At 43.4% G+C, this 24,077-nt stretch overlaps 10 protein-coding genes, 1 non-coding gene and 1 pseudogene across 13 annotated transcripts; 5 read left to right on the top strand and 7 right to left on the bottom strand.

Moving 5' to 3' along the window:
* Positions 1-408: 408 nt before the first annotated feature.
* On the bottom strand, positions 409-7,888 carry svr (Carboxypeptidase D svr). The gene is made up of 13 exons (XM_088033151.1): positions 7,328-7,888; positions 6,762-6,864; positions 6,580-6,709; positions 6,046-6,525; positions 5,908-5,999; positions 4,967-5,200; positions 4,644-4,921; positions 4,399-4,596; positions 3,673-4,350; positions 1,768-2,186; positions 1,476-1,723; positions 683-1,429; positions 409-636 (listed from the first exon to the last, which is right to left on the bottom strand). Exons 1-13 carry the CDS (start codon positions 7,763-7,765, stop codon positions 527-529), a joined length of 4,155 nt encoding a protein of 1,384 aa, XP_087889277.1. The 5' UTR covers positions 7,766-7,888; the 3' UTR covers positions 409-526.
* On the top strand, positions 2,363-3,676 carry LOC148178087 (protein takeout-like). The gene is made up of 4 exons (XM_088033156.1): positions 2,363-2,712; positions 2,761-2,992; positions 3,038-3,171; positions 3,356-3,676. Exons 1-4 carry the CDS (start codon positions 2,655-2,657, stop codon positions 3,655-3,657), a joined length of 726 nt encoding a protein of 241 aa, XP_087889282.1. The 5' UTR covers positions 2,363-2,654; the 3' UTR covers positions 3,658-3,676.
* Positions 7,889-8,227: 339 nt separating the features above from the next.
* Positions 8,228-8,774, bottom strand: LOC148178085 (uncharacterized). Its single transcript, XM_088032550.1, has 2 exons — positions 8,685-8,774; positions 8,228-8,631 (listed from the first exon to the last, which is right to left on the bottom strand). Exons 1-2 carry the CDS (start codon positions 8,698-8,700, stop codon positions 8,345-8,347), a joined length of 303 nt encoding a protein of 100 aa, XP_087888676.1. The 5' UTR covers positions 8,701-8,774; the 3' UTR covers positions 8,228-8,344.
* Positions 8,775-9,416: 642 nt separating this feature from the next.
* On the top strand, positions 9,417-11,400 carry LOC148178084 (group 3 secretory phospholipase A2). 2 transcript variants are annotated; one of them, XM_088033168.1, is made up of 4 exons: positions 9,417-9,599; positions 10,242-10,366; positions 10,420-10,863; positions 10,913-11,089. In XM_088033168.1, exons 1-4 carry the CDS (start codon positions 9,594-9,596, stop codon positions 11,049-11,051), a joined length of 714 nt encoding a protein of 237 aa, XP_087889294.1. In that variant the 5' UTR covers positions 9,417-9,593; the 3' UTR covers positions 11,052-11,089. The 2 variants fall into 2 exon arrangements, with proteins under 2 accessions (XP_087889294.1, XP_087889295.1); XM_088033169.1 differs by lacking the exon at positions 10,913-11,089 and adding an exon at positions 11,099-11,400 and having other exon boundaries at positions 9,419-9,599.
* Positions 11,401-11,447: 47 nt separating this feature from the next.
* Positions 11,448-12,438, bottom strand: LOC148178083 (uncharacterized). 2 transcript variants are annotated; one of them, XM_088033170.1, is made up of 3 exons: positions 12,216-12,438; positions 11,867-12,169; positions 11,448-11,822 (listed from the first exon to the last, which is right to left on the bottom strand). In XM_088033170.1, the coding sequence occupies exons 1-3, from the start codon at positions 12,337-12,339 to the stop codon at positions 11,542-11,544; spliced, it is 708 nt and encodes a 235-aa protein (XP_087889296.1). In that variant the 5' UTR covers positions 12,340-12,438; the 3' UTR covers positions 11,448-11,541. The 2 variants fall into 2 exon arrangements, with proteins under 2 accessions (XP_087889296.1, XP_087889297.1); XM_088033171.1 differs by having other exon boundaries at positions 11,867-12,145.
* Positions 12,439-12,814: 376 nt separating this feature from the next.
* Positions 12,815-12,955, bottom strand: LOC148178082 (U4 spliceosomal RNA). Its single transcript, XR_015769876.1, has one exon. It is a non-coding gene; the product is annotated as a U4 spliceosomal RNA (small nuclear RNA).
* An 88-nt stretch (positions 12,956-13,043) lies between these two features.
* Positions 13,044-15,221, top strand: car (vacuolar protein sorting-associated protein 33A). The gene is made up of 4 exons (XM_088033165.1): positions 13,044-13,742; positions 13,788-14,610; positions 14,663-15,022; positions 15,070-15,221. The coding sequence occupies exons 1-4, from the start codon at positions 13,261-13,263 to the stop codon at positions 15,181-15,183; spliced, it is 1,779 nt and encodes a 592-aa protein (XP_087889291.1). The 5' UTR covers positions 13,044-13,260; the 3' UTR covers positions 15,184-15,221.
* Position 15,222: 1 nt separating this feature from the next.
* On the bottom strand, positions 15,223-16,319 carry Pex19 (peroxisomal biogenesis factor 19). The gene is made up of 3 exons (XM_088033167.1): positions 16,143-16,319; positions 15,447-16,096; positions 15,223-15,404 (listed from the first exon to the last, which is right to left on the bottom strand). Exons 1-3 carry the CDS (start codon positions 16,210-16,212, stop codon positions 15,297-15,299), a joined length of 828 nt encoding a protein of 275 aa, XP_087889293.1. The 5' UTR covers positions 16,213-16,319; the 3' UTR covers positions 15,223-15,296.
* A 135-nt stretch (positions 16,320-16,454) lies between these two features.
* Positions 16,455-17,818, top strand: Fibp (acidic fibroblast growth factor intracellular-binding protein). The gene is made up of 5 exons (XM_088033166.1): positions 16,455-16,635; positions 16,682-16,880; positions 16,929-17,381; positions 17,425-17,676; positions 17,720-17,818. Exons 1-5 carry the CDS (start codon positions 16,551-16,553, stop codon positions 17,793-17,795), a joined length of 1,065 nt encoding a protein of 354 aa, XP_087889292.1. The 5' UTR covers positions 16,455-16,550; the 3' UTR covers positions 17,796-17,818.
* Positions 17,819-17,968: 150 nt separating this feature from the next.
* LOC148178078 (histone-lysine N-methyltransferase eggless-like) lies at positions 17,969-18,799 on the bottom strand. The gene is made up of 2 exons (XM_088033447.1): positions 18,634-18,799; positions 17,969-18,585 (listed from the first exon to the last, which is right to left on the bottom strand). The coding sequence occupies exons 1-2, from the start codon at positions 18,797-18,799 to the stop codon at positions 17,969-17,971; spliced, it is 783 nt and encodes a 260-aa protein (XP_087889573.1).
* Positions 18,800-19,195: 396 nt separating this feature from the next.
* On the bottom strand, positions 19,196-21,085 carry LOC148178077 (putative fatty acyl-CoA reductase CG5065; annotated as a pseudogene).
* A 147-nt stretch (positions 21,086-21,232) lies between these two features.
* On the top strand, positions 21,233-23,077 carry LOC148178076 (fatty acyl-CoA reductase 1-like). Its single transcript, XM_088033446.1, has 4 exons — positions 21,233-21,601; positions 21,638-22,145; positions 22,193-22,640; positions 22,687-23,077. The coding sequence occupies exons 1-4, from the start codon at positions 21,404-21,406 to the stop codon at positions 23,075-23,077; spliced, it is 1,545 nt and encodes a 514-aa protein (XP_087889572.1). The 5' UTR covers positions 21,233-21,403.
* The last annotated feature ends 1,000 nt before the right edge of the window (positions 23,078-24,077 follow it).

Genomic DNA, 24,077 nt, shown 5'->3' with positions numbered 1-24,077 from the left:
CTGCGACAAGTGGCTCAATTAAAAGTTTCAAACGGATTTCTAGTAGGCTCTGGATTCTAAACGCTTTTTGACAGGTGACATTTATCAGTTGACAGCCCATTTTGACATATCACGTCACAGTGTCACCAACAAACTTCAACTCCTAAGCCTACTATGAGTTAAAAAAAAACGCGGTTTCAACGTTATTTTTATATTTATCAGAGAAAAAATTACAACGGTCTAAAATCTAAATTGTAAGGAAATAATACTCACAGTCAGTGATGTATAAAATATTAATTCTGTAACGATCATAATTTAATAACTTATTGCAAGACGTAATATCACACTTGACGTTAAAATGTCAGAAAAAATCTCTTCTTCAGCAACCTTCAGAGTCAAAAAACTCTATATAAATATGTTTTCCGACTACTATATACAAAATTCGTGGTTATAAAAATAGATAAAAGCCCTCAAAACAACTTAAATCTAAGCACAATTTGGTCCTATCTATGGTCCGGGAGGCCCTGGAATTTTCTCAAAGTTGGTATCACTGCCGTGTGTGCAATAACACGATGTCATCTTCATCCGAACTGACGTCGGCGTCGGAGTAGTCATCGTCATCATCGTCGTCGAAGTACGGCCTCGTCACTGCTTTCTCTGCAAAAAACAAATGTCCCTAGATTCGCGACTAGTCCCAACTCACCAGGTAACGGTCTGGCGAATATCTCCGTCTCTTTCGTCTCGTCAAAGTCCCTAAAATCGTCGTAAAAGTTCTGCGACAGCAGTCCGTATTCACTTTTTTTCCTACAGCCCACGTAGCACAGTAGTGCCAACCCCAGTCCCATGAAACAAACGAATCCCATGAAGATGACAAAAACGAGACGCGGCATCCCCCAGACACTACTGTCTTTGACTAGAGTGAACATGACAATTTGCGGGGCGATGGTGACGCCATCCACCGTCAAATACTTGACGTTTTCGTGGTAACCACGCGCGCCAACTGTTAAAGTGTACGTTCCGGGAGGGACGGCAACACTGTATTTCCCGTTTTCGTCCGCCATCACGGTGACGTTTTTCTCGGCGATTGTGATCAAAGCGGCGCTGATGGGATGATTGAAGTTGTCCTTGACGTAACCTTTGATACCAGTGGAGACAACGCCGTTTACAACAAGCGGTTTTGACAGATCCGAGTCAGTTTCGACAAAAACAGTATTTAATTTCTTTAGGGTGGCAACAATGGGGGTGAGTTTCCCCTGCGCGACTGTCACAGCAAAGGAGGCGTTGACGTAGTAGTGACAGGAAACGTCAATTTTATATTCCCCGGGTGGTAACATGATTTTAAAGTGCGCCAAGTTCTTCGTCACGTCAAAGTTTCGGTCAAAAACGGAAACGCGCACAGTGGCGTTGCGCATCGGGGATTTTTTCTCGTCCACGACGTATCCCTCGACACCTGTCAAAAATCGGTTACAGTGGTACCAACTTCACTCAAAACTCACCGGTAGTGGTGAAACCCAGAACTGCCATGAGAGGTTTGAGGGAATCCCTCCAAATATAGGGGATGTCCCCAACGTAGGGATATTCGCAACAACTCACTTTGGTTGTCAGCACTGGAATGTTGTAGTCTCGATAGAGGGAGTTTGTGATGTTCCTGTCGGTCCCTTTGACGTTTCTATGACAAGTTTCCGGGCGTCGCGACGCCATGTACAACTCCGCGTACTTCCCGTACAAATCCACAGCTGGAAACCTGTCAAAAATTAACAAGATGGCGGCTACTACAAAATGTCGTACGTCACCCCTCCAGAGCCTCCTTCGATATTCAACACCAAATCAAACTTCTCCTCCATTAACAAATGCTTGAAGGCGGTCGCCACGGATTTCAATCCACCATTGACGCGAACGCCGCCTATGATCTGATCGCCGACTTGTTTGAAATCCGCCGTTATGTTGTTACACGTGTGGGAGTTTGGGACACTGCTACCAACTTCACGTTCGTAATTCCCCCAGATTTGCTCGAACGCCGTGTCAATGACTGGGATGATGTGGAGGACGGTGTTATTTAAAATGTTGACGATTTCAGGGTTGCCAATGTTGTGGCCGTAGATGAGATGACGGGCCAGATTTAGGGATATTTCGCGTCCGATGGGCTGAGTGGCGAAGAGGTTGCCCATGATGGCCATGTGGAATTTCGTTTCGTCCGAAGATGCAACCTGGGGAATTGTTAGTCTCAAGGTTGCTTAAAAAGTGAACTTGATTATGTAGACTGTAAACGTGTTTTCGTGTAACCAGACGAAAAAACGATACAAGTGCGTTAAATTAAAAAAAAAAAAACAAACAATTAAATGTTGACATGCTAATGGTAGTTTCATTGTTTTTCAGACACGTTAATTAGCTTCAAATTTCTTTTTAATGGATTGAGATTTAAGTGTGTTGATTCATCGTACGAAAAAAATTTGCCAATTCGAATTTTTCTACATATCTAACTACAAAATACGTCATTTAAGCCAAATTAAGCACGACTGGATCACTGAAGTTTAAAAAAAAAAAAACTTGTTAGTAGTAATGTCAAGAAGAGAACACCAAAGTCCCCTAAAAAAATTGAAGGACACTTGATACATTTCAACGGCAAGTATAAAAGCCCATCACGAAAAACGAGCATCATTTCGAATCAAAACACCATGAAGACAACAATCGCTTGTTTCTTACTCGTCACTTCAAGTCTCGCCTTCAAACTCCGTAAGTTTATGGGTACTTCCCCTACTCAACTAAACTAAAATTCCCTAGCTTCGACTTTTCAAAAATGTAAACAATCCGACGCCAAGTGCCTCTCAAAAGCTGTAGACAATGCCCTCAAGCAACTAGATAAACCCTTCGATGAAATTCGACTCCCGAGTTTGGAACCTCTGGAATTGCCCGAGTTGATCATTGGTGAAGGTACTGGTGCTGTTAATTTGGTTCAGAATTATAAGAATGTCAAATTGTATGGATTTACAAAGCCGGAGAAAACGGCATTTGAGTGAGTTTGAGATTTGTTGTTGTGGAATAAAAAAATTGCGATTAGGGTCGACGCGGAGAAGAAGATGGCGAAGCTGACGCTTTCCTATCCTCAGATTAAAATGGTGGCCGATTATGATGTCAATGGGAAGATTTTGTTGTTACCGGTTTATGGAAATGGACAGAGTGTGATTACGTTGGGTATGTAATCAGGGAGTTTTGTTTTTGGGGTTGGCAATGTAAAATTAAATTACTTATTCAGTCGGCTGACACTTTGCGAACGTGTGTCTGAACTTGACATAAAAGGCATTAAATATTTAACAGATGTTGGGGATTGAGATACGTTCTCATAGCCAACTAGAGAAATAATTATTTAAATTTTTAGAAAAACTTGTGGCGGAGCAAACCTTCGAATTGGAAGAGTTCGAAAAGAAGGGAAAGAAGTATTGGAAAGTGACCGGCGGCAAACTGACCATGAACCCAAGCCTGGTCACTTTCAACCTCGACAACTTATTCAACGGGGACAAAGCCCTAGGCGACAACATCAACAAAGTTCTCAATGAAAACTGGTCGGACGTGTACAAAGACGTCCAAGCGAACTACGAAGAAGCCTTCGGCCAAATTTGTAAAAGCCTCTTCAACAATGTCTTGTCTCGCGTTCCTTTGGACGACTTTTTTGAAAAGTAAATAAATTTCTCTCACCTCATGACTAATCTTCAGAGATCTAAGCGTCATCGAAACGTAGTCATCACCGCTTTGGAACGCAGCGACGCCTCCATACCGATTCTCCAACTCCCCCAAAATCTGGTAGATCTCCCCATTGCTGTGGTACTTGGGATTGAGCACGTTGTCTGTGATCCCGAAGTCGTACCCATCGGACCAGTGGAGAGGGTCGTCTTTCATTAAGCTCACACTGTAGTCTAAGCTACCGTCTTTGGGTATCACCACCTCGTTGGTGTAGCTTTCGTACCCTTTGGCCTCGATGGTGATGTTGTACCGCCCCGGCAACAAAATGCGATAATAATCGCCCCCTTTGTGCGACCGCACGTAATGAGAGATTCCTTCAACTATGACTTTAGCTCCTTCGATGGGTTTTCCGATGGTACTTCGAATAAAACCGTGGATACCACGCTGGGTCTGTTCCATGTAAGTCAAGAGAGCGTCGCGGTTATCCATCCAGTAGCGAGGGAGATCTTTAGCGTACGGGTACTTGTAGCAACCGATCTCTAGAGTTAGTTCCATGCACCCAGCGACGAGGTAGTTCCAGTCCTGCATGCCTCCAGTGACTTGGTACCATTTCGCGCCGTTGGTTATACCATCCTGGAAGTGTTCCTGAGGGAATAAAGGGCACGCCTCTCCTTGGTGCATCGATTTATGGGCCTAAAACGTGAGAATCATTGTGGGTACGACTCAAACTGGTGGTACTACATCAGAATACGCGTGCGCGAGGAACTTGAACACGGCGTCATCCGGAGACAAGTTCTCCCCGGATTGACCGGGAGGATCATCATCGTAGGGGTAGTTCGCCACCAAAGCCCCATTGTGGAGGTTCGCCGACAACACAAACGGTTCCGATAGTACCCAATTCATCACGGCTCTAGTCTCAGGCTCCAAGAAGTGATTAAACTGAAACTTACAGTTCAGAAAAAATCGTACAAGTAGCACCTCTTAACCTCATTGACGACGTACTGGTCGGGGAAGTTCCTATTCAAGTCTTTGCCATGGGCATTTCCCCGTCCCTGCCCACTCGATTCATCCCCTTCCCTACTCAATTCGTACCCATCAGGGTTCATACTGGGCATCACATGGATCCTGGTACCATGCAACAGTCTTGTGACTCTCTCGTCAAGTTGGTACTGCTCACAGAGGTACTTAATGAGGTACAGCAACAGTTCGCGTCCCACTACTTCGTTTCCGTGCATATTCGCCACGTATTTAAACTCTGGTTTGCCTAGAAAACATCGTTAGTTGGTTTTCCAGCGTTGGTACTACTCACCAGGAACGTGTTTGAAAGGAGTACTACTTAGTACCATGACGTATAACTCTCGGCCTTGAACTGATTGTCCAATGGAGTGAAGATAGGTGATGTTAGGAAAACTGGTATTGAAGTCCTTCAAGAATTGTACCATCTGGGTGTAGTTGTGATGGGAGAACAAGTGAGGATCGCTCTGTACGAAACCGAATTGGTCGGAAAATGGTTGGGTTTGGTTTAGGACAGTTTTGTATTTATCTGAAAAAACTGGTTTTAACAGAAGTTTGGGAAAGGGTGTTCAACACGATCTACTAAAAACTAGAGAATTAATCGGTTAGTTAGGACTAGAAAAACTAGTGTAGGACTAATGCCAACTTTAGTAATTTCTAGGGTTTTTTTTTTGAGGTTATCAAATTTTCAGGGCAATATTTACTAAAATTAAAACTTGAGAAAAAACTTTGATTTAAAAATACAGCATTTACATTTTGGTTAAGTAGAACTGTGCAAAAGACATAACACGAGTGCTGTAACGCCACAAAAGTCACAAAAACTACGTCACGTGTGAAAAAACCGTTGCAATTCCAATGTTAAAAATCTAAAACAAAAAATCTTAATCAAAATCGCCACAAACCAAAAACTCACCAAAGTGAGAGCCAAAACGCAACTCAAGGACCTATCATTTGCAGCGCCTGAAAAACCGCGCTAGTAAAAACTCCCTTTCCGCTCATTCTCAACAAAATCTTATTTCTAAAGCGACAATGAAGCAGTGCAAGGATTGGATTAGTGAGAAAAAATACAAATGCTTATAAAGCACGTCTTTATTGCGTCAAGTACTAAAAACTAGTTACACAGACCTAGACATTATAAACATATGTATTTGAATTAGTAAGCCGTGACGGTGAAACAAAACAAAAGCTAGTGCGACCAATACCACTGTGAGTTTAAGCCACCAAACGTGGTTTTACCTGAAGGAACCGCCGCTCGCTCCAGAGTGAAGTTCTGGATGGCAGTCCGTCCGGGAGTTATCGTCACTTTCACAGGACTGGACGGTGCGAACCTGCAATACCCATTTAGCACAACTCCTCCAAGTCCCCGGGACTCACCCATAGGCGCTAGCAAACATTTCGTACTCCCCTGGGAGTAACAACCTCCAGTACTCCCCACGATTCGACGTAGTGACGTTGTGCGCAACGTCTCTCACCACGACGTCCGCGTCCAGAACCGGCTCTCCATTTTCATCGACGACCAACCCTTTAACTCCCCAATGCGTGGCCTCCATGAACTGCAACAGACTTTCTTTGTTGTTTGACCATTCAGTGGGGAGGGTGTTGGCCGGGGGAAACTTGCAACAGCTGAGTTCGAAAGTCACTTCAAAGCAGTTGGAGTGGACGTAGTTGAAGTCTTGCATTCCTCCGCGGACTTCGTACCAGAAAGCCCCGTTGGTGATGCCCTGGGCGAAGTCGTCGTTCTTGCACGCTTTGCCGTTCTTCATCAGAGGGTGCGCTTGGGAGTACGTCAAGGCGAGCTGCTTGAAGACGGCGTTGTCCGGGGATTTACTCTCGCGGCAACACTGCCGCATCGCTCTGAAAATTATAACAATCACCCTGTATAGACACACGCGCACTTTGAGTGCTTACTTGGAGTCGTCGTATGGGTAACTAGCGACGACGGCGCCTCCGTGGAGATTTCCAGAGAGGACGAACGGTCTGGAGATGATCCAAGTCATGAGAGCGACGGTCTCGGGCTGGCGGCCAGACAGCATTGTCCCTACAGTGGTACACCAACTTTTAGTCATGGTACTAATGAGGTTGGTACTGACCTGTTCGTAGTTTTTCGAATTGGTCGGGGAAGTCCCGGTTTAGGTCTTTACTGTGTTCGTTTTCACGGCCTACATAGCCGTCTTTGGATTCACAGAGGCCTTCCTGGGAAGAGAAAAGAAGGAAGAGGTCAACGGCTTTGAGTTGTGTTGCGAAGGTTAAATAGCAAAGCTTGCAATTACGCAAGCAAATTGACGATGACAATCACAATGGAAAATTATGGTTTCAAACTACTCGAAAAATGTCTCAAAAAAACAACCTAAAAAATCCCTAAAATGAAAAGAAAAACAAAATTAAGCGACCAAGCAAATATTTAATTGTTTCATTATCGCTTTTTGAATGTTTTTCAACAGCTTTCAGTGTGTATTAATTGTGTCATATTTATTTACTCGTTTTATCATTCCTAGAATCAACCACAAAACACGTGATATTCCAATTAGCAGAATTTGCGATCCGAGTAGGCGCGTGCAATGGCGCATCGCTACTTTGACGCCCGTGTGACCCAAGCACAGACATGCCGTCACGTCTCCACGGCCTACTCCTGTCACAAATTCTTCATTTTAAGTACCTGTGAATTCTCATATCCGTCTGGGTTCATCGAAGGCATCAAATAAATATCCGTGGAATTAACCAACCTCGTCACCCTCTCGTCTTTTCCATAATTATACACCAAATACTGCGCCAGATAGATCATCAATTGTCGCCCCACACTTTCATCTCCATGCATGTTGGCCACGAACTTGAACATGGGTGTCAGTAAAGTCCTATTCTCGACATGATTGTTGATTTCCAGGACCCACAGTTCGCGTTGTTTCACTGAACGTCCGACACTTGTCAATTTAACAATATCCGGGTGTTCTGTCTGTAATTTTTTAAACAAATTGGTCAATTCATCGTAATTGAGGTAACGGGGATTTTCGACGAAACTTTCATCGGCGAGATTCGAACGAATGTTGCGAGATTCACTGAAAACTATCACTAAGACGAAAACGAGGAGTTTTAACATTTTTACGGGCGTTTCGAGCGGTCACGGACAAATTAAAACATTTTGAGTGAAAGTGACGTTGACGTTTGTTTGTAAACGTCAATGCAACAGGTCTGGGGGGAACCAAAACGGTACCAACCGCGCGGCGAAAGCCCCTAGGGAAATTTAAAATGAGGCGTAATCGCAAAATTTCTTGAAACAAGGGTATAGTTTGTACGGTAAGAGATTGAATGACAGAAATGTCACTAAATCTACGCGATAAAAAGTGTACCAAACGCGCGAAATTTAAAATAACAAAATAACCCCAGTTACTGACAACCGTGTCAACCCATTTCGCGTAGGAATTTAGTGTTTTTAGTGTATTTTGTAGCATAATTTGCTACCAACCCATATGTCAACTGTCATAAATCAAACACTTTAGATGAGTAAGTACGGTGTAGTAGGCGGAATGAAAACACTAGCGCCAAAGTGTTTGTGGGGAGAATTAAAATTGAATTACGATTAGTATTACTATTATTTTTATTGTAGTTTCACTTAAGATCAAATAACCCAAAAATCGCTGTTGTAATTTTTATTTCTTAGTAGTACGTACACTGCACTTTAACTGATGTTCTTGAATAGTTTTATGTATGTTGGGAACAGCCAATCTTGCAAACGATTAGTTTTCCCACGGTGTGATCCATTCACTGATAACATTTTCCAGTTTCTTCCTGTTGATTGATTATCGGTTTCGTTATTCATTCTTCTTGGCGATTTTTCGCTAGAACTCTGGTCTATCCATCTATGTATAAGTCCACATCTCAAAACTTTACATTGTCCTTTATTTTGAGCGTTCATCCTTCCATTTTGTGTCTGTTCATCTGGACAAGAGAATCTCTTGTTTATTCCTAGATAATTGAATGTGTTAACTCGGTTTAGGGAATCATTATTTTTAGTATACCTTTCTTTCCTGGCATATTATCTTCGATATTTTGTTAATAGAGAACTTGTTCATTCCCGATGAAAACAGTTCAGTTTGTTTATTCTTTATAGCTGATGATGGTACCTGGACCTGATGTACGTAATGTAGAAAATTGATGTCCTCTGGCTTCAATTAGTGTTAAATCAATTCTTGGGCTCGGATTTACAACTGATTTGAACGTTTTGGAGAATGATAATGTGACAACACCACACATTTGTCTGCGCAGTTTGTAAGTTTGTAACAACCATAACGACTCAATGCTCCTAGCAACCAGTTCGGCCAATCAGAATCATTAGAATCATTCACGTGGCATTTGCAGCGACCGCAGCGGTATCTCACAATTGTGGGGGAAAGTTTTAGCAAAGTTTCAAACCTTCCAAATTTAATCCCGGCTCTCTTAGGGGAACTTTCTCATCTAAAGTGTTTGATTAATGGTCAACTGTCGAAATATCCCAATCTCTCACCGGATAAACTATACTAAACCTTAAACATCTTTGTACTAAACACCTCTTCACAGTTGCTTCAAGGCGCCCTTGTTGATTTCTCAACAGGCGTAACAACATAACTTCATTTTTTTATCGCGGTTTTGGACGCTTTTTTGTTACTTTTTGCTGTCAAGGGCTCGTCGGCCCCCCGAGCACGCATCCAAATCAATAAAGCCATTTTTACACGCACGGTTGCGCATTCTGCTATTTTAGCGCCAATGTATAACTGGTTGCCTGTATTCAGGCAAAATCAATGTTTCATTCAATGCTTTCAGTTTCAGGTGGTGGGGTTTGAGTTTATTCAAAATTGCGGCTCTTTTTTTACCATTTTCAGTGATGCTTTGAGTGGTGGAGTGGTTTTCAGGTGTTTGAATTTTAGTAAAAACAAATTTGAAAGGGCACAATGAAAGTGAGTTTTAATTGTAATAATTTTGTTAATTAATTATTAGTCCTTTACCTTGGTTTGATTTTGGTAATAATATGTGGAAATCACAAGGTAAAGATGTATCTAATTGGAATTACCTCAATGGGTAATCAATGGAATGGTCGTTTGAGTTCGCGATGACCCAGACCTTGACTTCTTCTTCCTTCGAATTTGGCGAATTTCCGCGGTGTCTTCACTTTCTGGAATACAAACGACTTCATTTAAGCGCGATTAAATTTTTATTGGCATTTTCGTAGACTCTAAACAGCGAAAAAAAGGTAGTTGCACCTACCCTTGGACCTACTTTCAGGTGTAAACTCATCAGTTAAGACAATAAACACAGCACTCTTGCAAGAGCGTTGCGAAATTTAACGATTTATTTATTTATCGAATGCCGGATAATCGAAAAACGCCGAGGAGGCATTGCATCTGTTCGCACGTTGGTAGCACTGCTACAGTAACCGATCTCTCCAAATTTCGACCTTTCCCCCAATCTGTGTCAAGTTTGCCAACCCACCCAAGCAACTAATTTTTATTATTTAGTGAAAATTACGTCTGGTTCACATTAACAAGTTAGCCAAGACCGCGTTTCTTCAAACAAGTTTTAATCGTTTGCACAATGTTTAGGTTCCAGTCGCGCTGCTGCTTCTGGTAGGTCACGTGACGGCCACGGTCCTCATCGCCGACAATACCATGTCGAAGATGGTGGAGTTGACCACCCGAAAGCCGTTTTGTCACGTCCACACCGACAGGTGAGGATCGAATCCGGGCGCCAACGAGGCGTGGAGACTGTTCTTGTTTCCAGGGGGAAAATCCGGAATATGATTCTCAGCTCGGATCCCCGGAGGATCCGCCAGATCGCCGATGACTCTGTTATCAAGTTGATGGATATCTGCAGGAGCAATCAGGTTCATTCTGCGCATCAGGGTGGGTTTATATACCCGGGGACGAAGTGGTGCGGGCCTGGGACCGTCGCGAAGAATGACACGGATCTGGGGTACCATTCCAGTGAAGATATGTGTTGTCGAGACCACGATAACTGTCCCAATAATCTGTTGAGAGGTGAATGCAGACAGGGGATTTGTAACGACTCTCCTTTTACAAGGTCGCATTGTGATTGCGATGCTACTTTTCGGAGATGTCTTCAGAATGTCAACACGGAGACGGCCAACACCATTGGGGCCATCTTCTTCAACGTGGTGCAGGTGATCTGCTTCAAGGAGAGGACGCCCTGCTCGCCGCTGCAGAGGTCAGTCTGACACTTCTTTTATTGTTTTTTTTTTATTTTTTTTATTTAGTGACAGTTCCTCTTCTTCTTGCATGGCTGAATTCATCCTTTCCGATCGCTACGTCGGCTCGCGCTCCCCCCGTTTTGATTGGAGGAGTAAACACGAGTTCTTCTTCAATATCATCCTCCGCAAACTAAGACTGTTGTGATATTTTTGACAATAAATTTTGACAGAATTCTCGTTTTTTTTTCTCAGGAATGGTTACACTCAAGCCGAAGGCGACGAGCTTTGCGCCCAGTGGAAATACAGACCGTCGGAGAAATACGTCCCTTTAATGTCCCGCTCTTTTGAGTAATATACAGAGTGATTTAAATACCAAAGTCAACGATGAAAACAATAATTTATAGTAGGCGACACTGACCAAGGCGTTTAGCTTGTAGATGTAGATTCCTACCAATAAAATTTGTGATATCTTAGTAGGCCGAGACAGAGTAGAATATTTTGTGTATTTTACTTGTAGATTTTTTTAGAGCCAGTAATAAAGTTTCGCAAAAGAAGTTTTTTTGGACAACCAATCACGCCCCCATCAGCCAGTTTTTACCACTTTGAGGTTGACCACCCAAAAACCCGTGAAAAATTTTATTCAATACAGCATGACTGTAAGATTATTGCAACACCCCGTATATGGCTAAATTGGTTCAGCACTCATCGCTTCGGACACTCCTTCCAGGCTTCAAGGTCAACAAATCAGGATCGATGCTAATTTCACCGTGATCTTGAATCAGATCCAAGTTGCCATCGTCACCTAACAAAATACTGTCGCCGATGATGTTGGTGACGCGATCCGAGATCTGGATGGCGTCGGTGACGTCTGGATTCTGGAAAGGGACTTGGGTTGGCCATTCCAGGCCCAGAAAGAAGTTCGTGTTGGGCTCCGGGGCGAAATTCAACAAGGGCGACTCCAGTGGGGTGGAACACGCTGAAATTATTATTAAATAGGTGGCAGATTTAGAGGAGGTTTACCAGGGATGTTCATGCTCATGTTGGTCTTGACGTTCTTCTCCTGCTTCCGCCACTTGGCTCGGCGGTTCTGGAACCAAACCTGGACCCTAGCTTCAGTCAAATCAATCCTCAGCGCCAACTCCTCGCGGAAGAACACGTCAGGGTAGTGGGTTTTATGGAACGCTCTTTCCAGCTCCTCCAACTGGTAGTTCGAAAAAGTGGTCCTGTAGCGTCTCTGTTTCCTTTTGGTGCCGCCGCCCCCGTCCTCGTCGTTCCCCCCATAATTCTCCGCGTGATAATCTGTCAAATCAAATAAGCACAAATCTAATTAAAATTACAGCTAATTTGATTGTGGCACTTTCGCACTCACCTTGTTCGACCGCCGCCACTGGAGATGCCACATCTTTCTCCAAATTCAAGTTACTCAAAAAAGTGTTGATAGTGTAAGACGAACTCGGGTTATCCAAGCACTCTAGATTTGTTTTATCGTCCATTATTTTTGAGGCATTGTAACTGCGACTGGGAGGTTTTCACTTGTTTTCCACCACCACCACTGGATTTAGGGGTGTATTACGTGCGATGAAGACTTAGGAATGTTTGTGTTTCTGGTGCTTTTCTCTTTTTACGGCTTCGGACGGACGGAAGATTAAATTTTAAGCAACAATCAGTTGGCGGCTGTGGACATTTTACGGACTTGGCTTTTAAAGTTTTGTGACTTGGGCCAAGGCTGCCACCAATAAACATAACAAATGATTCGATTTTAAAATGAGTCTTATTTGCATCTCAATGTTTTATTGCTTTTTGGCGCTGAATGAGTTTTTTTTACAGTAAACCTCTCGAAGGCGGATTTTCTATAGTAAAACTCGAAATGAGCCTCCTTGATGACAGCGGTGCTTTTTTTTTCACGTGTTCAACGCCAACTTGACTTTTAAGGTTTTTAGGTGGAATTTTGCTTGTTTAGTTAATAAGCCCCCGTAGAGGCTTCCAAAAATTGCCTTAGCGCACGGTATTTCACGTGCACATGGCGGGGTATTGGTTAAAGTTTTCAACTAGCAATAATCGCACCTCGGATAAACCTCATCGGTTACGATACTGCCACTGCGCAAAGCTGACGAGGAGGATCCCACCGCTACGTTTTATCTCAACGAAGACGCCTCGCGGTAAAACATAAAAGCACTAGCGACATCTTTCGGTCCCACACGCAACTAACGAGAAAAACAAATCCAATCACCGCGCGCATCTCTAGCCTGCATTTGTTTGATTCCTTAAGCCATTTTATCGATTTTAATCGCTTCCAAGACAAATGAATCGATCAAAGTCGATGCATTCAATCATTTCGTGACTTTTGATCGTCAGTTCTCTTCGTCAATGTGACAGTTCCGAGCTGTCACTCTGACAGTTCAATTAACCTCAAAATGTCATCCCACCTCCAAGGGGGCCGTGTCGACATCTCGTTAATCCAGACAGCAGCCCGAAACAATCTCATTAATCTCCTGGAGAAGTGTCCAGGACCCAAAGCCATCGTCTGGGACAACTCTTTGGCGGGGCCCGTGGGGCTCATCGCCCAGTATGCGGTCTTGCGGGAGCACTCAGTGACGAAAATGTTTCCGTTGCGCCCCACGCCGCTCCCGGAGACCGATGTGGCGCACGTCATCTTCATAACGCGCCCCAAGCTCCACCTCATGGACTACGTGGGGCACAACGTCCACGTTGACAGTAAAACGAAGACGAAGAAGCAGTATCACGTCTTCTTCGTCCCGAAGAGGAGCCTCCTGTGCATGGAGAGACTCAAACACAATGGGGTCTTCGGGAGCGTGACTTTGGTAGAGGAGTTCCGGTGCGAGTTGTTTCCTTTCGATGCGGACGTCGTCTCGATGGAGATTTCCGAGGTCTTCAGGTGAGGTGAACTCATCGATTTCCTTCTTTAACTGAGGATTCATAGGGAGTACACTTTGGAGAACGACCCCACGTATTTGTACCAAACCGCGCAGGCGATCATCTTCCTGCAGAAGCTCTACGGGCCTATTCCGCGCGTTTGGGGGAAGGGGGCTGCCGCCCGACAGGTGTGGGAGTTGGTGACTCGGCTCCAGAGGGAGAAGACCACGGCGAGCCTCCCGAAAAACAACCAGACGTCGACTATAGATCAGATTCTCCTCATAGACCGGTCGGTTGATCTCATCACCCCCTTGGCCACGCAATTGACTTATGAAGGCCTCATTGATGAGATTTTCGGGATTAACAACTCCACCGCCAATTTCCCGATTGATAACTTCTTGAGTAGTGAAGAGAGGACCTCCGAGTCGCTGTCGGAGGATAAGAAACAGATCATTTTGAACTCGGCTGACAAGTTGTTCGCCGAGATCCGCGATAAGAATTTCAACGCTGTCGGCGCGTTCTTGTCCAAGCAGGCGAAGACGATCAGTGCTCAACTCGATAACAGCCAAGAGAAGTCTGTGCAGGAGATGAAATTGTACGTGCAGAGACTCCCGCAGATCCTCGCGAAGAAGAAGGCGTTGTCGCATCACACCGCTATCGCCGAGTGTATTAAAGAAGTGACGGATAGTTACGACTTCCTGGATACTCTGCAGACCGAGCAGGAATTCCTCAACTGTATTGAGGTGGACAAAGCGAGCACTTACATCGAGGACATGATAGCCCACGCCAAGCCCCTCGTGCAAGTCTTGAGACTCATCTGTCTCCAGTGCATCACCAGCTCGGGCCTCAAACCAAAGATCCTCGAGCATTACAAACGGGAACTCGTCCAAGTAAACCCCCACGGTCACTCCCCCCGACAAAATCCAGTCTTCTTTTCCGCAGGTCTATGGGATTCAAGCCCTCCTCGCCATCACGAAGCTCGAAAAAGTGGGGCTTTTGAAAATCCAGTCGGGAACTCGCCAATACACGGTTCTTCGCAAAGCTCTCCGCTTGACCATGGAGGACACTTCCGAGGTCAATCCGACTGATATCAGCTACGTCCATAGCGTCTACGCGCCTTTAAGTGTGCGCCTCGCCGAACAAGTGACGAAAAACGGGGGCTGGAGACAACTCCAAGACGTTTTGGGGCTCCTCCCCGGACCGACGCTGGATGAGTCGCCGTCGGTGGGCACCAACGTGCCTAACAATGATGCGCCACAGGTTGTCTTGGTGTTTTTTATCGGGGGCTGCACGTTTGCCGAGGTAAGGAGGCTGTTGAGACAGGCTTGGTGGTGAAAATGTGTTTTTAGATTGCGGCGCTGCGGTTCTTGTCGCAGCAGGAGGATTCGAACGTGGAGTTTGTGATAGCGACGACGAAGCTGATCAATGGGACGAGTTTCTTGAAGTCTCTTATTGAACTGTGATGTGATTTTAAGGAGTAAAATGAGTGACTGAACGTGAAGTTTCGTTTGTTTTTCCCATTTTTTACTGAATTATAAATAACAACGAAAGACAACAAGACTAAGAAATTTCTCATTTACATCACATTGCACTGGTTTGGATCAGCGCCACTTTGAACGTCCAAAGGTAAAGGTGGCCCGACGTCCCCTACCAAGTCAGTCGGTGGTTGTCCATAATCTTGCAACTACACCTCATTAATAGCATACCACCCAGAATCCATACTTACTTTCTGCATTAATCCTAGCACCTTCTCAAACCTCTCTTTCTTCTGTTCCTCACTGTCGGTCTCTTTCTCCTTTTCTAGCTCTCCGCACACCTCCTCCATCAACTTCTTCTGATTTTCGTACCTTTCGTACTCTTCCGTGCTCAGTTTCTCCTTATTGGTCCTCAACCATTCTGGGAATTTGTCCAGAATGTCCTTCAAACTAGGATAGAGAACGTCTTTGGACAAGAGACTCTGCATCATCCCTTGCATGAAAGGCAGAAAGGCGTTTTGGTCCCCTTGGCCCCCAAACAAATTCATTATTTCCTGCTCAGAAAACGGATTCTGCAGCCCCTCAGCCCCTGCATTCAATCCCTGTATTGTCTGTGTGATCGTCGAAGCGAAATCATTCGAGTTTTCAGTCACATTTGGGGTCTCTATAACTTGTTGAGCAGCCTCCGCCATCTGTTGAAATTTCTGCTGGATCTGATCGGTACTTAACTGAGTACCATCGGTATTAGAGCCCAAAAAATTCGATAAATTTTGCTCAAACTGAGCCGCGGCTTGACGGATAAAATCGTCGCTCCATTCAGCCGAATCGGGGATAATCTCCTCCTCAGATTTGGGAACTGTCTCCTCTTTGGGGCCCTCCTTTTTGAAGTCCTCCAACGCACCTTAAAGCACAAGTGATTACGTAATATGGACGAAATTGGGGCTCACTGTCTAGCAAGTCGGACAGCTCGGCGTCGACTTTGTCGTCTTTTGGGGGCTCCTTTTTACCGTCGCTCATGGCTGGTTTTCACAAGGGACAAAGTTTAATGAAAATATGAGGTTAGGTGAGATCAGGTGACATGGAAAAAGGGACATCTAGGGAACTTTAATGCTAAGTTGGCAACACGATTTCATTATTTTTTGCTTAAATTAACGGGAATTTTGGACTATTTTGGGACTACACTGTGTTCCTGTAATGAATATATCACAAACTGTATAATTACAATGGGTTAAACCAGTTAAACAAGCCGAATATAGCAAAGAAATAAGGAATTGGTACTCCTGTTTGTCACCTCCAACACTCTAACCTCACTTTTTAAATATGTGAAAACTCGGATTTTTGACCATTTCTGCGCCATGGGGACCGAAATCGACGTCTTTATCAGCAACTACACGCTCGTGGACCCCGAAATCTACGCGCTTTGGGTAGAGGGCCACACCGGTGAGTTCCATAACCCTAAAAGTGCCCCCCTGATCTTCCTTTCCAGCGAGCGAAGCTGTCTCAATCCTGAATCATAGGGGATTGGGTGAGGCGACTGGAGCCTCCTTGGAGCTCATCGCCAGCGACGTTTTGGACCACTACCGCACCTACTCCCTCCTGGAGAAGCTCCTCAGTAACCCCAATAAACTCCAAGAGCAGCTAGCGTTCCAAATCGAACCCCAAACTCGCAAGCTTTTGATCGAAAAGTACGCTTCATTCTTGTATGACCTGTTTAATTAACCCCCTCGTTTTAGATACTATGATTTTGATGATGATGTAGTAAGGGAATTGATTGGGAAGAAGTTGTCTAGTAAACACAGGAAAGACTTGGATGAAGTCGCGGAAAAGACGGGGCGTCCCTTGAAGTCGTGTCGGCGACAGTTTGATAATGTTAAGCGGATTTATAAGATGGTGGAAGACATGCAGGGGTCTGTGGTGCAGAACATCCAGAATCTCTTCTACTTACCTAAACACATGGCTAAAAAATACGCGTGTATTGTCTTTCTTGCTTGCATCCGATTTGAGACTAAAAAGAAGTTAAATCATATCACTTTCTCTTGTTGGAAGCGCTGCACAGAGGCCATCATGGACCACTGGACTAACAAATTAGCCGGAGTTGATAATTTCGACACTGACCACGATAAGGACTTCTTTTCAGAGCTGCGAGAAATCAAATTCCTCATAGAGAAAGAAAAAGAACACAAACAGTATGTTTTTGTAGTTGGTAACACTGATAACTTTATTTTCTAGTTTGGTTTGTGTGTCTCTAAAAACTAAACTCCTACAGAAAAGTTACACTGATCTTGATGTCAACTTTAAAAACTACCATCGCGCGATTTTATTACCAACGACGAATATGCACCGCCCCCGTGACGTCAAGAACATGTTTGTGGAGCTAAGCTCACTCTCTGACTCTTTAAAACAAGCCAATTGGTCCATTCAGGAGCTTGAGATTTTTCTAACTGACTACACCCAATGTGGGGCGGAGCTTGACGTCATAAGGTGAGTGTGGGGCGTGGCTACATACCTACATCTAGTTTTTTAGGGAGTCATCTGTCTTAAAAAACATCTGGGAGAAGTACATGAAAGTTATAAATGAATGCCTTTTAGCTATGTACTAATTGGAATAAAACCGTGCTTACAACTCATAGTTTACGAAAATGAGGGAGTCCCCTGTACATGGAGACAGCCATGGAGTACTTTTGTGACCAGAATACTACAACTGAGGCGTCGACATGTAGCACGAGACCATCATTAAGGCCTAGAAGGGGGTTATTTTTGATAGAAACGATTTTTAGGGGGGCTTACCTATGTCGGAGACACTGCAACGAATTATATCACCTTTTTGGTAGTCGACCATGGTTGGGTAGGCACCATTGAGGTAGTTCTTTACCATGCGCTGAGTTTGCTTGGGTATGAACTTCCACACTTTGAGGGGCTGCAAGCAAAGGGGCCAAAGACAAGTGTACTGGACGTACGTCCACCAGCCGCTGTCGAGGATCACCAGATACCGGTATCTATTCTGCTGGGTGGGAACCTCCGCCACCACCCCCAGAATATGCACTTTCTGCCCACGAAACATTTCGCCTGTATCCATTACTTTATGAACCAAAGTAAGCACACGGGTGCCAACTTTCAAAAACTCCTTCACTGGTTCTTCGTGCGCAACAAACCTCGCGTTTAAAGTCACAGGGACCATCGTGTTCAGTGTTACCAACTTTAGTACTTCATTTTCGATGGCTATCAACTTGGCTTTGCACCACTTTGTATTGCCCATTTTGGGGGGGATGTGATACACTTGCCCAATTGCGAGTGTTTGGGGTTCCCAGAATTTGTTGTCAATCGTGGGTTTACGGAACACTTCGCTTTCGCATTTCCGAATGATGGAGACGATATCATTTCGATGGAGGTCTGGGGGAAATTTTAAAGACAAAAGAGAAAAAAGTTTTAGTGGTTTACCCTCGCACTCCAGTAGATTTTTGATTAGGCTGAGATGCTCGGTGCTAATTGGTTTCCGATATTTGTGCCGTTTGGGGGAAGACCACGTCCAGTTTGTCGTTTTTTCGTTAAAAGTCAACTTTCGCTCGATTATGACGGTTGGTTTTATCAGTTCTTCTAGTTCCATTTAAAAGATTCACAACAAACTTGAAAACCGAAAAAAAAGTCAGGAAATGTCATATTTTGACAGCTTTAGTGACTTGATTCTTATTTGGATTTTTGGTAAAAGAAAAGTTTATTTTGGCTAACATGCTAATTCAAAGCCAACTCGAGTCACTAAGCTCTGGTGATTTTGGTAATTTCCAGTGCTACCACCACAGAACTGAAGCACAGAACTGAAATCTGAAGTTTAAATTTCGTTTTCTGTCTATTCATAATGTTCCTAATATTTCTTCGGCGATTGACCTTTCTAAATTTTGAATTACCAAGTTCTGATTTCGAACCTTCCTCAATGTTAGAAATGGACAGAAACAATTAAAGACAGACTGGCTATCGTTTGTTTACAATGACATTCCAAAAATTCTCATTGTATGCTAATTCTTGTGAAAAATATTCTAATTATAATAAAAAAAATCGATTTTATTAACTGACACTTTCTGAGAGCGTCTGAGTCAATCTACGACATTCAGAAGGACGCAATGAGAGAGATAAAATTAAAATTAAGATCAATTTCGTCTTTATTTTGTTAATAAGTTGACTGTAGTAGAAATGAGGTCAATTCGAATAAAAACCAACCAAAACACAGCTAGGTACCACAAAGTGTTAATAAAAAAAGCCGCAAATTTGATTCTGTGGAGTTTCTTGGAAGATTCCTCAAAGTCATCTTCTTCTTTGAAGATGAACTTCTTAAGACCTCTAACAGTGGTGACGACATATTGTGATTTATCTACCTCTGATTTTTTACTGTAAAAACTGTCATAATCGCTTGTAAGAAGACATTTCTCAAGAGTTAAACAGTTGTTGTTGATAAAATGCCACTGATGATGGCTGAAGTATGAAAGGGCTATCGAAGAAGTGTAGATCTTTCTCTGGATCTTCACTAACCTGCAAAGAATTGTTAAAAGGTGTTAAGGAAGAGTTTTGACTTGCATTGGTTTCTTTCCAAAGACTCTGAGGATCATGTCGATGAACACGGCTGGAAGAAGTTGGTAAAAGATCAGTTTGACGTAGAAAATGAAGAAGCATCTGGTAAAGCTATACGTGGGGTACCATAACATTCTGTTTAAAGGTGTCGAGGTCTTTATTTCCTCCACACACAATCCAATACATTCTTTTTGTTTGCATGGTTGTATACCGCCATTACTACCATTGTAGATTGAGATTGTGTAGTCTTTCAAAATTGCTTGTCTCCACGAAGAAATGATGATGACTCAGGGTCCACAGGGACACAATCGAGAACTATCTCACTGCCGCCGTAGATAACTCTCATGACGCCAGTCCCGCAGGCGGCAATGACCGCCAAAGGACCATTGAGGGAGTCGATCCAACCAGGGAGAGGCTCTTCGGACGATGGCATAACTACAAACTCGTGTTCATTCAAAACTACATTCTTCAAACTTACCGATTGATGGTCTGAAGATTACTGCCGGGATCTTTCCTTGGCACAAGTCGTGGACGACGTGCTCAGCCAAAGACTTGGTGAAGGTGTAGGTGTTGGGCAGAGGATGGATGTACTTCTTAGTCAACGCGTTCAAGACGTTTCTGTTCATTTTTTCTGCAATTTCGATGGTCTTCTTCCAGTCAGCGTGAGGAGGGTACAACTTCTCTTCTATGACCTCCTTATCGGTGTTGCAGTAAGTGGTGGAGACGTGCACCAACACGTCTAGATTCTTCATTTCGAGAGCCAGAGTAACAACCTCGCGAGTGCCTCTGGTGTTCATTAGCACAGCGTCTGTTAAAGAGTCGTCAAATCGGATTGAAGCAGCCACGTGGAAGACCACATTGACGTCGCGAATTAACACTTCTCGGTCTTTTTGTGATAATCCTAGACAAAGATCGCGGACGTCACCACCGACCAGTTTAACCTTCTTCAAGGCATCAGGAGTTTGGGACCTTATGAGATCAAACAACTACACCAACTTTGGTAGTAATCGCCGAAGACAACTTACTGGAAGGTCCAACATTTCTTTCAATCTCGCTTCTGGAGAGCGCCGCTGCTTCGCCCTCATCAACAAGTAAATGTTGTTGGTGTCAGGACATGACCGGAGGAGTTTCTCAACGAGGACTTTCCCAATGAAGTCTGTTCCTCCAGTTATAAAGACATTTTTCTTGGAGTAAAACTCCGGAATTGTTGGAAGTGAAGACATTCTAACGTTGTGAAGTTAATATCCAAATGTGGTGGAAATTTATTCTTTTATTAGTTGTTTGTAAATTTCATTGCAATTGCAATTATTCTATTCTTTGCAAATGCGTACATTCATCGACCAACCAAAAATATTTTGTGACCTTACAGACCTTATAAATATAGTGTGATCCAACGAATTGCTTGTTGGAACGCATATCTAAGATGTATATCTCCTCTTTTTCTTATCAAAACTCTAAATCTTCTAACAATTCGCCTTCTTCTAGGTTTGCTTTCTCGATGCTCCAAAAGTTCGCTCCTTTTAGCAAAATCAGAGGTTACGCTTCCGCGTCCATGAACTTTACAACAATAATTAATTTGAATAACGCCAATCGTCACAAATAATTGCCAAATAAAAGTCGGTTCGCTGGTTGAAGCTTCACTGTGAAAATGTCTTCACTTTCAACAATCCCGGGGTTCTACTCCAACAAAAGTGTCTTCATAACCGGAGGAACCGGCTTCATTGGTAAGGTCATCCTCGAGAAGCTCCTTCGGTCGTGTCCAGACATCAAAAACATCTACTTGTTAATGAGGGAGAAAAAGAAGCGCTCTCTGGAGACGAGACTCAAAGAAATGTTAGATATTCCGGTAAGTTTCCCCAAGAGGTCGTCTTTAATTTTGTAGTTGTTTGATGTAGTGAGGTGTCGAAACCCCGATGACTTAATGAAGGTTAAAGCGGTTGGTGGTGACGTCCGCGAACTAAATCTTGGTCTATCACCAGAAGACCGAGAAGTGTTAATTCACGAGGTCAATGTGATCTTCCATGTAGCCGCTTCTGTTCGTTTCGACGACAGTTTAACAGACGCTGTGTTATTGAACACTAGAGGAACTCGCGAGGTTGTCGCTCTAGCTCTCGAAACGAAGAATCTAGACGTGTTCGTGCACGTCTCTACCACTTACTGCAACACCGATAAGGACGTCATCGAAGAGAAGTTGTACCCTCCTCACGCTGACTGGAGGAAAACCATCGAAGTTGCAGAGAAAATCGATCGGAACGTCTTGAACACGTTGACAGAGAAGTACATCCATCCTCTGCCCAACACCTACACCTTCACCAAGTCTTTGGCTGAGCACGTCGTGTACGACTTGTGCCAAGGAAGAATTCCCGCCGTCATCTACAGACCTTCAGTTGGTAAGTGTGGTAACAACAAATCGTCGTCTGAAGAACGACCTCCACAGTGTTGGCGGCCCTCGAAGAGCCCCTCCCCGGGTGGTTGGACACTCTCAACGGCCCCATGGCGGTTACCACAGGGTGTGCTACTGGTGTCGTTCGGATTATGTACGGAGATCCCAACGTCTTCACTGACTACGTCCCTGTGGATCTCCTGGTGAAATCAATGATTATTTCTTCGTGGAAACAGGCCACGTTCCAAAACGACACCTTGAAGAAGACTCTCAATGTCTACAATGGTAGCAACTGCGACATCAACCCCGAGAAGCAGATTGGTAACCTCAACAAGTGCATTGAAAGCGTGTTGACGATGACTCCGTACACCCATCTTCTGTGGTACCCCAACTACCGCTTCACTCGCTCCTTCTTCGAGTTCTACATCAAAATGATCTTTTATCAACTCCTTCCGGCAGTTTTCTTCGACTTGGTGCTCAGAGTCCTCGGGAAGAAACCAATGCAAGTTCAGACTTTCTCTATGACGAGTTTTAACACTTCTTTACAGGTTAGTGAAGCTCCAAAGGAAGATCTATTCGGCCACTCTGGCACTTTCGTATTTCAGTCATGGGCAGTGGGTTTTCCGCAACAAGAACTGTTTGGATCTGGATAAACATCTAGCACCCAGCGATGTTGACAGTTTTATGTTAAAAGAAGATGAGTTTGACCTTGACGAGTATTGTGCCAAGCTAGTTCGAGGAATTAAGATGTATGTACTACAAGAAGACGATGACTTGAAAACTGCTAAGAAGAAACTCAACAGGATGAAGATTGCGTACATTGTTTTCAACTTGCTGTGGTATTTTGGGTTAATTTGGTTTGTGTTTGTTAAGATGGATATTGTTTCTACGATTGGCAATGCTGGGAGGAACTCATGGGTGTATTTAACTGAAGATTAAAAGTGTTGAGTGAAACTTGGGTTTTTCTTTATGCTCTTCTCAAATGTTCTCAGTGCGGCAAAAAAGGCTGATTACGGTGGCTACTCAGAGGCATTTAAAAGAAAAGCAACTTTTACTTTTTAACAAAACAAACATTAATTTACATACAATTTTTTTTACATTATTTTGAAATTTTTTGGTTCGTTCTAAAAATAGAATTTCTTCACTCCGAATCTGTCGTCTGAGAATTTTGAAATTTGGTACAGTTATTAAGTGAGTAAAAAATGTTAATCTCCCCAAATTTCATTTTGTGGCGCTAACACAACCAAAATAGCTATTTGTGTACCAAGGCCAAAAAGTGGTTCTTTTTTGGCCGAGCCTTTTTTTAATGGCCGAGGCGAGGCCAGAAAGAAGACGAGGGCAAAATGTCACTTTTTGGCCATGTTACACACAAGATTTTTAGGCGACATCATTAAATTTACAAGTTAACCAATTTTTATTTATGATTTATTGATTTAATCAATTATAACAACTGAATAATTGTAAATATTTATGAATCCGTCAGAAAAGTTCATATTTTCCTTATTTACATTTGCAGTTTCAGCACGTGTAGCTTCACAATTTGTATGAATTAGGTTTAATGTGTTTTTTAATGTTGTTGCAGGAGCACTGCTAGACATGTTCATTTTCAATAATTCAACACGTCTTTGTTGCACTTTACAGCAGTTTGTCGATTTGATTTTACCCAAATAATTATAAAATTGAGGGTAATATCGGTATCTTGACGTAATATGCAAAACTATGGATAGATGGCGCCACCATAGATCGGCCGAAAATGTTTGCGGCCAGAAAAGACTCACTTTTAGGCCGCTTTTAAGGCCTAAAAATTTCACTTTCAGTTTAAGTCGCCTAAAAATACATTTTTTTTTATATAATTTTGAAATTTTTTTGGTTCGTCCAAAAAGTAAAAATTTATAAAATCGGAGCCTGTTACCTGAGAATTTTGAAATTTGGCACAGTT

The sequence above is a fragment of the Gnatocerus cornutus genome, chromosome 3, assembly GCF_029298725.1.
Source record: "Gnatocerus cornutus isolate USDA-ARS CGAHR chromosome 3, icGnaCorn1.1, whole genome shotgun sequence".
Classification (NCBI taxonomy): domain Eukaryota; kingdom Metazoa; phylum Arthropoda; class Insecta; order Coleoptera; family Tenebrionidae; genus Gnatocerus; species Gnatocerus cornutus.
Note: the sequence above shows the minus strand (reverse complement) of the source record. Positions and strands in the feature narration are given on the sequence as shown.

What these genes read in the sequence shown, in the direction of transcription:
- LOC148178087 (XM_088033156.1), top strand. Translation starts at nt 2,655, where the DNA reads ATGAAGACAACAATCGCTTGTTTCTTACTCGTCACTTCAAGTCTCGCC. An exon ending in CCGGAGAAAACGGCATTTGA is followed by an intron (nt 2,993 to 3,037) that starts GTGAGTTTGAGA and finishes AATTGCGATTAG; the next exon opens with GGTCGACGCGGAGAAGAAGA. An exon ending in ACAGAGTGTGATTACGTTGG is followed by an intron (nt 3,172 to 3,355) that starts GTATGTAATCAG and finishes TTAAATTTTTAG; the next exon opens with AAAAACTTGTGGCGGAGCAA.
- svr (XM_088033151.1), bottom strand. Translation starts at nt 7,765, where the DNA reads ATGTTAAAACTCCTCGTTTTCGTCTTAGTGATAGTTTTCAGTGAATCT. An exon ending in GCGAGCGGCGGTTCCTTCAG is followed by an intron (nt 5,201 to 5,907) that starts GTAAAACCACGT and finishes CAGTTTTTTCAG; the next exon opens with ATAAATACAAAACTGTCCTA. An exon ending in ATTCGCCAGACCGTTACCTG is followed by an intron (nt 637 to 682) that starts GTGAGTTGGGAC and finishes TGTTTTTTGCAG; the next exon opens with AGAAAGCAGTGACGAGGCCG.
- LOC148178084 (XM_088033168.1), top strand. An exon ending in TGTCACGTCCACACCGACAG is followed by an intron (nt 10,367 to 10,419) that starts GTGAGGATCGAA and finishes TCTTGTTTCCAG; the next exon opens with GGGGAAAATCCGGAATATGA. An exon ending in CCCTGCTCGCCGCTGCAGAG is followed by an intron (nt 10,864 to 10,912) that starts GTCAGTCTGACA and finishes TTTTTTATTTAG; the next exon opens with TGACAGTTCCTCTTCTTCTT.
- LOC148178083 (XM_088033170.1), bottom strand. Translation starts at nt 12,339, where the DNA reads ATGGACGATAAAACAAATCTAGAGTGCTTGGATAACCCGAGTTCGTCT. An exon ending in AGTGGCGGCGGTCGAACAAG is followed by an intron (nt 12,170 to 12,215) that starts GTGAGTGCGAAA and finishes AATTTTAATTAG; the next exon opens with ATTTGTGCTTATTTGATTTG. An exon ending in CATGAGCATGAACATCCCTG is followed by an intron (nt 11,823 to 11,866) that starts GTAAACCTCCTC and finishes TAATAATTTCAG; the next exon opens with CGTGTTCCACCCCACTGGAG.
- car (XM_088033165.1), top strand. Translation starts at nt 13,261, where the DNA reads ATGTCATCCCACCTCCAAGGGGGCCGTGTCGACATCTCGTTAATCCAG. An exon ending in ACAAACGGGAACTCGTCCAA is followed by an intron (nt 14,611 to 14,662) that starts GTAAACCCCCAC and finishes TCTTTTCCGCAG; the next exon opens with GTCTATGGGATTCAAGCCCT. An exon ending in GGGGCTGCACGTTTGCCGAG is followed by an intron (nt 15,023 to 15,069) that starts GTAAGGAGGCTG and finishes ATGTGTTTTTAG; the next exon opens with ATTGCGGCGCTGCGGTTCTT.
- Pex19 (XM_088033167.1), bottom strand. Translation starts at nt 16,212, where the DNA reads ATGAGCGACGGTAAAAAGGAGCCCCCAAAAGACGACAAAGTCGACGCC. An exon ending in GCTGTCCGACTTGCTAGACA is followed by an intron (nt 16,097 to 16,142) that starts GTGAGCCCCAAT and finishes TTGTGCTTTAAG; the next exon opens with GTGCGTTGGAGGACTTCAAA. An exon ending in TGCTAGGATTAATGCAGAAA is followed by an intron (nt 15,405 to 15,446) that starts GTAAGTATGGAT and finishes AATGAGGTGTAG; the next exon opens with TTGCAAGATTATGGACAACC.
- Fibp (XM_088033166.1), top strand. Translation starts at nt 16,551, where the DNA reads ATGGGGACCGAAATCGACGTCTTTATCAGCAACTACACGCTCGTGGAC. An exon ending in TTGGGTAGAGGGCCACACCG is followed by an intron (nt 16,636 to 16,681) that starts GTGAGTTCCATA and finishes CTTCCTTTCCAG; the next exon opens with CGAGCGAAGCTGTCTCAATC. An exon ending in GCGGAGCTTGACGTCATAAG is followed by an intron (nt 17,677 to 17,719) that starts GTGAGTGTGGGG and finishes CTAGTTTTTTAG; the next exon opens with GGAGTCATCTGTCTTAAAAA.
- LOC148178078 (XM_088033447.1), bottom strand. Translation starts at nt 18,799, where the DNA reads ATGGAACTAGAAGAACTGATAAAACCAACCGTCATAATCGAGCGAAAG. An exon ending in AAATCTACTGGAGTGCGAGG is followed by an intron (nt 18,586 to 18,633) that starts GTAAACCACTAA and finishes AATTTCCCCCAG; the next exon opens with ACCTCCATCGAAATGATATC.
- LOC148178076 (XM_088033446.1), top strand. Translation starts at nt 21,404, where the DNA reads ATGTCTTCACTTTCAACAATCCCGGGGTTCTACTCCAACAAAAGTGTC. An exon ending in AAGAAATGTTAGATATTCCG is followed by an intron (nt 21,602 to 21,637) that starts GTAAGTTTCCCC and finishes TTAATTTTGTAG; the next exon opens with TTGTTTGATGTAGTGAGGTG. An exon ending in GTCCTCGGGAAGAAACCAAT is followed by an intron (nt 22,641 to 22,686) that starts GCAAGTTCAGAC and finishes ACTTCTTTACAG; the next exon opens with GTTAGTGAAGCTCCAAAGGA.